We start from the raw sequence: 10,229 nt of genomic DNA on the forward strand, positions 1-10,229 counted from the left end.
TTTGTGGTTCATGTCTCATTTTTTTATTACATATAGCTTTGTTAAAAATTCCTCTTCATGAGCATCCCTCTTAATTCATGGCTCAATGCTCGACATGGTCTTGCAATGTATGCCAGGCAGTTTAAGTTATAATATTTACATGCCAAGGCTTTGACATAAATTAGTAGTCACATAAACAAAGATACAAAGCATTTAAATAATTCAGAATCTAAAAGCCGCGGTGAGTAGATTACAAGTCGTAAAAAATAGCTTATATACAGAATTAATGAACAGTTCAACTTTATCAGTGTCAAACAGATAAAGAAAATTGTGGAAGAAATATTTTCACCAATCTAAACAGACAGAATTATATTTCATAAATTCGAGCTTTTGCCAGTTTCATAACAGCCTGAAGGATATTACTCCAATTGCATACATATTGGTATAATGGATGGAATATTAGACCAGGATCCGTTCATGTTAAGACTCTGTATCTGCAGGGTTCTAGTTTGTTGTTAATAGGTCATATTTTGCATAGGAATGGTGTAAATCTTGTCGGCAGATTGTCCACTGGGTATACTGTGGGGTTGGTTTTCATCATCGGAGGTCCATTTAAAAGCTGCCAGTCACAACTCCTGACCAGCTCCACTGTGAAGATTTTGAGGAGGATCTTGGCAAACTCTTTCCCCACACAACTCCTTGAGCCGCCGCCAAAGGGGATGTAGCTGAATCTGCATGCATCTTTTTCTGGGCAGCCTTCCATGAAGCGATCAGGATTAAATTCATCCTTATTTGAAAAGTTGGTTGCAACATCATGTGTATCACAGATGCTGTAAATAACATTCCAGCCTTTTGGTATCTGATATCCCTGCAAATGAAATAGATTTCACGATTTTTTAAGTAATAATGTTTATGCAATATAAAACCTGCAATCAGCATTGTGAAGATAATTTGGTGATAATATGCATATTGTTCCACATCTTATTAGAAACATAGAAAATAGGTGCAGGAGGAGGCCATTCGGCCCTTCGAGCCAGCACCGCCATTCATTGTGATCATGGCAGATCAGCCCCAATCAATAACCCGTGCCTGCCTTCTCCCCATCATTGATGCAGTACACTACATATCATTGCTGTAAAATCTCTGAAATTTACATTTGTCGTCGCTACCTATGCTTTGCCTCTGAAACCATCAACGGCACAAATTAAAAGGCTGAAGGTCCTGTTTTGGTGTGAAATTCATTGAAAGTTTTCCACTATCATCACTCTCTAAATATATACTTCATTTAGAACTCCCAACGGTTTACAGTCAACCTGTTTGCAATTATTTAGTTCATGGTTTAAATGTAAATAGGTGAAAATTTCAAAAAATATTTGCAGACATCTTCCCTTTCCTAGAAATAGGCTTGAAAGCTCAAGAGAAGAATTGGTGTGGGCTGGGAGGCCCTTCCTCCTGGTCAATTAGTGTTACCTCCAGTATCCGAACTTCAAATTTTCATTTGTCCACACAAAACAAATGCGGGATTGCCTGTGCGTGTGGTGGGGGGGGGGGGGGGGGGGGGGGGGGGTTGAACATGAAGCACAACAATTGCTGTAGCATTCTGTAACTCCCTGCTCCATTTATTTGTTTCTTATCCTGCCTTCATTCTGATTTCTCAATTCAGCTTTGAAATCTCCCCCCCCCCCCCCCCTTTCCTCTTCATCATGAGTTTTTATTTGCTGTGCTGGTATGCATTCTCCTACATCATAACTTCTTTGTTTCCACGTGCTAACCAATGAATTATTGCTAACATTTTTTTTCTGTTTAATTTCTCGTTTATTTGACATATTTGTGGGGGGAAATCCTCCATCAATTGCAAGAACACATGATTGTAATATCCACATATAAAGAACCCCCCTCTTGCCACCATGTTGAACCCTAACATTGCTTATCCTTTACCTCACGCCACTTCTATATACTAACCTCACATTCTTGATTCTTATTCTATACGAGATTTTTAATTTGTTTGACACCAGTTGAATATTTACAGATAATTGTAAAAGTTGGATGGTTTTAAAGCAACATCGAATATATTTGAAACATAGCTCTCAATACCATTCATTTCAGCTCGTTATTGCAAAACATCTTTTGCACGAAAGCTTATTATTGTCAACACTTAAAATAACAGCTCACGTTTATCACGAAGGTCTTTAGGGCCACGCGGAAGCCGCCGGGGACCGGAGGACGCAGTCGAAGGGTTTCTTTGATGACGCTTCCGGTGTACTTAAGTTGTTCGAGGACTTCAATGGTCATTTGTTTGTTCTCTTTAAGGTCGCTGCACAGTAATCCCTGCAAAGCCATTGAGAAGCCGCATTTAAAACCCAACACAAAATCCGGGGACTGAGGCTTAAATTACATTCAATGTGAAACTAATGGAGTGTTTAAGAGGGAACTGCAGATGCTGGAGAATCGAAGGTTACACAAAAAAAGCTGGAGAAACTCAGCGGGTGCAGCAGCATCTATGATGCTGCTGCACCCGCTGAGTTTCTCCAGCTTTTTTGTGTAACCTGCAACTAATGGAGGTGGGTTAGTTGTAGCGTTGGTCTGACAGCATCCGAGACCGGGCGAGCGCTGGGTTAGAGCCACTGTGGGCGATGATGCATTCATTCATTCATTCATTCATTCAATTACCTGCTCCTGTAATTCCCGCCGGACTTTCTGCACCACTTCGGGGTGCAAGGCCAGGAAAGCGACCAGCGAGGTGGCCGTGCTCGCTGTCGTCTCATGCCCTCCGAACAGGAGCTCGGTGGCAGATTCCTTCAGCTCCTTTAACACAAAGCAGAAGCGGGGATGAGGGTGGGGAGGGGAGGGGGTGCCACATTTCCAGTTGATCGCGACTGATCCGGTCGGTTTGAGTCACGCACCCACACCCACCGCCTTTTAGACTGCGTGCCCCCGTTTACATGCTGCAGCGACACTACATGTTGCAACTGGGCCAAGCAAACCGAGGTTCTTCGCTGGGAAGTGAATATTTCAACAACAAAAATCCCGGCCGGTGTTAACTTGCGGATACATGTTCACAACCTGGTTCATCCCCTTTACCCCAGGCTACTTTAATAGCACATAACAATGTCATTTGACTTGTTTATGAACAACTAATGATGAACAGAGTGTTTAATAAGGAACTGTGCAGATGCTGAAAATGTACCTAATGATGAACAGATACCGGTATACCAGAACCAAACACAGTCAGTCAATGAGAAAAGATATGTACAAATCCACAATCAACAAATGTACCCCCTGGGTAGGTGAAATTTACCCCAGGTTGGGACCCCTTGGTTTAAGGTATTAAGACTGTTCTCGGATTACTGGAACAAGAGGATTACAGTTTATAGGAGCGTTGGCCTGGCAGGTGGATCGGGGATGGAGTTTTATTCTGGTGCAATTGTAGGCTGGAACCGCTCGGCGAGTCAGACAGCATCAAGTGAAAGAGAAACAGTTAACATTTTAGAATCGCGACTCGTTGTCAGCATTTTCTGGATTTTAAATATATATTTCCAGCGGCTGCAGATTTTTTAATGACATAATTTGCAGGTGAGGGTGGAAGAATCACAATGTTGGTCCGTGTGATCGCTGCAGGAAAAGTTATCCTGGCAGTTCTCGTACCTTTATGGGTCCAAATGAGGAAAGCGGGGGTCGGGGTGTACAGATTGCAGGAGCATGCAGCTGGGTTTGGGGCGACGGTGGGACTAGGTGAGAGGAGGGTTCTCGCTGAAGCGAGCCAGGTGCGTTGGGCTGGAGTTTGTGTTGTCGCTGGGCTGGGATGTGTTAGAAGAGGGGGGGGGGGTGAATCTGGGAGTGTTGAGGTCGGGCAACCCCCTGAGAGGCGAGGGGCTGCCTGGAGGGTTTATGCATAGCGGTTGCAGAGGGCTGCATCCTTACCTGTAACTGCAAGGGCTGGTCGCTCTGCTCCGAGTGCTCAATCAGAAGCTGTAGCGCATCCTTGAACTGGCCCGCTGCCTCCCGCCGAGCCATCTTTTTCCTGATGTTCTCCTCGATTTTTGCGTGGATCACGTTCCTCGCCTTCAGGCCCTGCCACCACATAATGACACGATCAGCGTCACTGCGGGATTTCAGTTTAGCTTAGAGATACAGCGCGGAAAACAGGCCCTTCGGCGCTGACACTACCCCGCACACACTAGGGACAATTTACATTTACACCAAGCCAATTAACCTACAAACCTGTACGTCTTTGGAATGTGGGAGGAGAAGGAGGATCTCTGAGAAAACCCACTCAGATAACGGGGAGAACGTGCAAACTCCGTACAGACAGCACCCGCGGTCGGGATCGAACACGGGTCACTGGCGCTGAGAGCGCTGGAAGGCAGCAACTCTACTAAAGGTTTAAAGGAACAATTCTCTAATCTCCCCGCTCTCCCGTCCCCACTGAAGCGAGAATCCCACAGCCCATTTGCACTGTCCCTTACCCCTGTTCTACCCTGGTGCTTGGCTTACCCGGTATAAGCCGCTGAAAGGCACGTCGATGGGCAGCGAGAATAGGTTTCTGATCATCTCCTCGAAGGCTTCGATCAACTCGTGCTGTGTGCGCGGGTTGGTGTGGCTGGGTTCAAACCCCAGTAGGATCCGCGTGGCGATACCGAACATCAGGCGCTTCATCTCGGGATAGACTAGGACACAGGAGCCGTTTTGCAACCATCGACTCAGGCCGCCACGGATCTCCTCTCCCATCACCGGCATGTAGTTTTCCAAAGCTTCCCGGGAGAAAGCTTTCAAAATCACCTGTTAACGTGCAGAAAACAGCCCAGTACATCAGCAAAAGACCCGACACCGTTACCCATTCTCTCAGAGTTTTGTTTATAAAGTGCATGTTATTACAAATTGAATAAGAACAACAGCGGGTCAGGCAGCATCTCTAGAGAAAATGGGTGACGTTTCGGCTCGACACCTTTCTTCAGACTGAGAGTCAGGAGGAAAGGGGAAACGAGAGATATAGACGGTGATACAGAGAGATATAGAACAAATGAATGAACGATATGCAAAAGAGTCACGATGATAAAGGAAGCGGGCCACTGGTAACTGTGTGGGCAAAGTGAAATCCACAATGAAACTCGCCAGAGAGAGACACAAAATGCTGGAGTAACTCAGCGGGTCAGACAGCATCTCTGGAGAGAAGGAATGGGTGACGTTTCGGGTGGAGACCCTTCCGGTTACCCCAGCATTTAGTGTCCATCTTCGATGTCAGCCAGCATCTACAGTTCCTTCCTACACGCGAAACTCACAAGGACGAGGGTGAAACTGGTACAACGACGAGGGTGGGGGGGGGGGGGGGGGGGGGGGGAGGCTTCAAATGATTTCGTGAATGGGACAGACATAGAAAGATGCGCTTACTCGCTTCCTCTGCTTGTGTTCCAAGTCGTGGAGGCTGGACAGGCAGCCGGCTCCCAGGATAGTCCGCACGGAGGCGGGCCACTGCACCGACACAAGTTTGTGTTCCCCCAATAAAATCTGCTTCACATTCTCAGCACCCATGACCCGCACGGTCGGGCTCCCGAAAAGATGAGTCTTGTATATGTGCCCATACTTTCGCACTTTCATCTTGAGGAACTTGTATCTCTGTAAATGGAGACACGGCGAGGGGATTAATATTCGGAGCACATTTCCGGGGTTATTATTTGAGTTTGCTACTTAACTCTTTGTCGCAAAAACCATGCGGAGGGAGAATAACTGTAAACACGTTATATATGAGAATAACTAAACACGTTTTACATTTGATATTAGAGACAACCCCGAATCAAAATTCTAGCCCGACTATAAATCTTGCAAGATAAACCAAGAAGCTCGATTGCAGCGACGCCTGCTGTAAATTATTTTATTAATGACGACACACTGGAATGCAATTCACTTAGTTACTGTACGTTTCAGGCTGAGCAGAGCTGTATTTAGCTGTTTTCCCTGCAAATTCGCCTCCTTTTTTTGCACTTATCCACACACGTTTAAACAGTTGTTATTATTATTATAATTGCCGAATTTAGCACTTTGCTCCTCTTTACTCCGCTCTCAAAATCCTGAATCTGATGTGGACGCTCGGTTGAAACAGTGAGCAAGCGGAACGCCTCACCTGCAAGACTAGCTGAAGAGTCTCTCCCAGGAAGGGCAGTCCCATTGACCCCGGAGGTAAGGGGCTTCCACAGCTACGGTCCCTTCCACTAATGCAGTAAATCTCCCACAGTTTCACCGCAGCCAGAAACAGCGATAGCGGCAGCACAAAAGTGCACAAGAAAGTGGCGCAGAGTGTAAACAGGACCATTTTGACAACAACAGGACTTCCTTCCAGCTCTCCCCTCGGGACACCCTCAACCTTGTGGTAATGTGAGTCTCGGGGTGAGGGAATGGGTCTCCTAAATGCTCACACTCCAGGTTCAAGCCTCCTTATAAACCACTCCAGGTCTCAGCCCCCTTTACCTTGGTCAGTTCAATTAGTTCACACAAAGTTCGTCTTTAATTGTGTACTTTGTGCCATCCCCTCTGACTCCGCCTGTTTTAATGACGCTGCCCAAAAATCGTTAACCCTTTGTTAACCAGAAGTGAAGCTTTCAATAAAAGGAGAGGAGTTTTGATCACCTGTGCTTCTGCGCTCACAGTCTTCGGAGATTCGGTGAAATCTTGTACAAGCTGACAGGTTATTGGGACGGATCATTGTCAGAAGGGTGGATATAAAATCAATAGATAAGATCAAGGACCCCACCTTCTGTGGATCACGTCCCGTTAATTCTACTGTCCCTGTGGTCCGGTATAATCATATTTTATTAAGTTTCGTTAAACTGCCCCTTTAAAGTAGCAAACACGTAAACTGGCAACCAGCCAATTTGTGAGCAGTCCGAGTTACAACCAACCCGCTGGTAAATTCACTGGCGTCGGTATAGGAAAGGCTTTATTTACATTTAAAATGATACGGAATCGGTACCACTGACCCGAGGTCCCTGCAAACCCCAGAGATATCTAATAGCCCTATACATCACGGTAGAAGCAGCCTTTTGACATTGGAGATGGTAAGCTTGGCGAGTCGTTTACCGGGGCTGTGAATCTGCTCATCATGAAGGTGCCTAGAATTACATGTGGAACAATGCTGTATAAAGGACTTGGTAATGCTCGGTGTTCACCTCGGCTCGTTCATCACCATAACAATTAACTGTTGTGATTCGTTCAGCGTGAAGGCTACGATTAGGCATTTAAAAATACAATATTCAGCGCGATATATTGGTAAAACCCGGGCGGGAGGCTTACTCTGGATGGGTTGCAGCCGCCCACCAGTTAAGGAATCTGATGTAAAGATTAATTATGCCATTGTGGTGGAGCCAAGTTTCGCATTGACGTGGCGTACGGGCTGAGAGGCTGTTATTTAAAAAAGCAGCCTGGCCTAGCGTTCACCCCCGGCTGCAGATTAAACCGCGCCTTTGGGAAACTGTGAGAAATAACTCCATCGTCATTCAGATGTGAATTCCTAAAATTATGATCCCATCCTCGTTCTAGGTTCAAACCCAGGTCAGCCAGGGAGAGGAATGGGAAAGTAAAGTTATATAAGAAAGTAAACAGTCGCCGTTGCCATCTAAGCTATTATCGGTATATTTACATCAGCAATAACTCCCCGCGCGTGCAAATCAGAGTGTATGTCTGGAGCTGCTGTTAAATTAATCTGGAAATGATCGATATGTACGAGCAAAGTACAAATCCGTTGCCCTGCCTTTGAACTGTTGGTTACTTCATTCCAAATCTGAATCTGGGCGTCCTTAAACGTAATCTCAAAGAGTGTGCCTGGGAACAGACACCGAGCCGCCTAACCGTTTAATCAGCGCAGGCCACCGCTATTGCGCCCATTCCCCAAAATATACCAACTCAATATTTATAACTCATATATATGAAACAATGAAGTGGGGTACCCCTAAATTCCCTCCTTCTGCAGCTCCAACGCATCTGAAGTTGCTAAAAGATCACAAGTTGTGCAATTAATCGAGATACAATCCAAATGCGAAACAAAAAAAAAAGAATTGCTGGAACAGTTTGACTTTTTTTCTCCGCTGGTGCTGTTTGACCTGTTAAGTGCTTGCAGCAATTTATGTTTTTGTTCCGCGACTCCAGCATCCGAGGTTATTTGTTCCAACTGCAGTTCAAACAAGGGTCCCAACTCGAAACGGCGTCTGCCCATTTCCCTTCACAGTTGCTGCCTGACCCGCTGAGTTCCTCCAGCCGTTTGTGTTTTGCTCAAGGCTCTGAAATCTCCCGGGGCGGGCGTACCGAAGCCAAAATCTCTGCTTACTACAAAACTCTCAACTTTAACCGAACTCGCAAGCGCCGAGTGTCCGTCCCTACGTGCCGAGGCTCCCCCTGTCTCTTGTGTCGCGAAGGTATAGCCGCCATTCCCAGTCCCAATCCCAGTCGTTTGGACATCGTTACATTGCATATCCATCCAGGGAAATAAATAAGGGAAACTACTTAGACCACAAATCGTGGATAAAGATGCCATGGATTCTGTGGGGTAGTTTCCTGAGCAACCTATCCAAATCATCCGGTACTATGTCTCTAACCAGAACTGGCCAACAATCATCACTTTGCTTGCCGGAGGTGAGAGGGGCCCCTCCCTGTCAGAACCAGGTAGTGTTTTCGGGAGCTCACTCCCAGCGTACACTGGGGATAGCTGCACCGATGATGAGATGTGTAGGAAGGAACTGCAGATGCTGGTTTACACCGATGATAACCACAAAATGCTGGAGTAACTCAGCGAGACAACGAGGATGAGATAGATGGTCGCTCGTCTCCTTCACCATTGTGTATTTGGTCCTTGTCACGGTGCATCCTGATCAGCAGCATAACAGATGCCTCTTTAGTCCACGGGTTGGCCCCAGGGATGCATCCCCAGACAGATAGTGAAGACCAGCAAATCAATCCTCCTTGGTCTGCCCAACATTCCAGGCTGCTGGGGTACTTTGTGGGAGATGCGCTCAAGCTTGGGGGTGCGGCCGATGCAAGGGCTTTTGGGGGAAGGACTGCATTCTATAGTTCTTGTGCCATTAGACACGGTGGAGCTAAGTTCAACGTAGAAGCCTTTTAAACACTTGAAGTTTGTATCATCCAAGAAGGCCACGTGGATGGCATTGGTGCAACTTACACAGAATGTGCTAACATTGCCAATGTATAGAACCAATGATACTATGAATCTACACACTAGGCAACACGACAAACGCACTATATTTAACACTAGCGTGTGTGTTTTTGTGAATAAAGGTTTATTTTTGAAATTTTTAAAAAAACAACCCAATGTTGTTAATATTCAGCTGATAATATTTGAGCGCGTATTTCTACTACCGAGTGGCAAAAAGAGGAATCGTTTTGCAGGAAATAGGTCACAAAATATTCATTTTCCATGAAGGGATTTAGCATTGCGACACTGGGAATATTGTCGCCAGGTCTTTGTTTGGAATTCTGCCAAATGAGGCATTAAATATCGAATGCAATAAATATCGAATGGAATGGTATCTCTAAGAGATATTTGGACCCATGGGTGGAAGTAGTCAACGTGTCGAGAGTGACACGGTCAGCTCTCTCTAGTACATCCACATCCACAAACAAGTGGTGCTCTTCGTGAAGTTCAAGTCTCGATCAGTGACCACTGCTAATCGCTCCCTGGATTCGGGGGGGGGGGGGGGCACATTTTCGCCATCACATTCCAAGCATTGCAATGTAAATTATAATTACGCGCTGACCAAGAATACTGAATATAACTACCTGTGCCACTGATGGCGAGGGAGGTTGACAATACTTTAAACGCCATTCATTTGCTAATTGTAAGGCTTAGTTCCGTTTTAGTGAGGTGACGAGGGCATTTGAATGTGAGCGGCAGATGCAGCGTTTTGCTAAACGTCCCATTGTAGTTAATCCTCGGGTTACACCCACTAGTTATACATTTCCAAACAACGATTCGATCCGTTGAGAAATCCAATGAAAGATCGTTATACTTCATTGTTTTGCAAATCTAATCATAGCAGAAAAGGCGGTATGTGGTGTGGTTGTCAGATACTCAAAACGTCCGATGGACGCGGGAGTGAGTGAGTGAGGGAGTGAGTGTGCGGGGCTGTCTGACCGGTTTTAAAATCACAACACTTACAGCGTGAAGTTTGTGAAATCGTAGCATTTATTGCAGAATGGAGAAGAAAAGTCATCAGCATTGTATGAATCAGGACATAATCTTGGCGACA

The 10,229-nt window shown here is 45.8% G+C and overlaps 1 protein-coding gene across 3 annotated transcripts; it reads right to left on the reverse strand.

The window, feature by feature from the left end:
• LOC129703905 (cytochrome P450 26A1) lies at window positions 1–6,492 on the reverse strand. Of its 3 annotated transcripts, none has more exons than XM_055646608.1 (7): window positions 6,442–6,492; window positions 5,368–5,592; window positions 4,474–4,758; window positions 3,901–4,050; window positions 2,650–2,784; window positions 2,152–2,307; window positions 1–847 (listed from the first exon to the last, which is right to left on the reverse strand). In XM_055646608.1, exons 2-7 carry the CDS (start codon window positions 5,572–5,574, stop codon window positions 503–505), a joined length of 1,278 nt encoding a protein of 425 aa, XP_055502583.1. In that variant the 5' UTR covers window positions 5,575–5,592; window positions 6,442–6,492; the 3' UTR covers window positions 1–502. The 3 variants fall into 3 exon arrangements, with proteins under 3 accessions (XP_055502583.1, XP_055502581.1, XP_055502582.1); XM_055646606.1 differs by lacking the exon at window positions 6,442–6,492 and adding an exon at window positions 6,098–6,432; XM_055646607.1 differs by lacking the exon at window positions 6,442–6,492 and adding an exon at window positions 5,895–5,917.
• Window positions 6,493–10,229: the final 3,737 nt, after the last annotated feature.

Source organism: Leucoraja erinacea, chromosome 15, assembly GCF_028641065.1.
Source record: "Leucoraja erinacea ecotype New England chromosome 15, Leri_hhj_1, whole genome shotgun sequence".
Lineage (NCBI taxonomy): Eukaryota > Metazoa > Chordata > Chondrichthyes > Rajiformes > Rajidae > Leucoraja > Leucoraja erinaceus.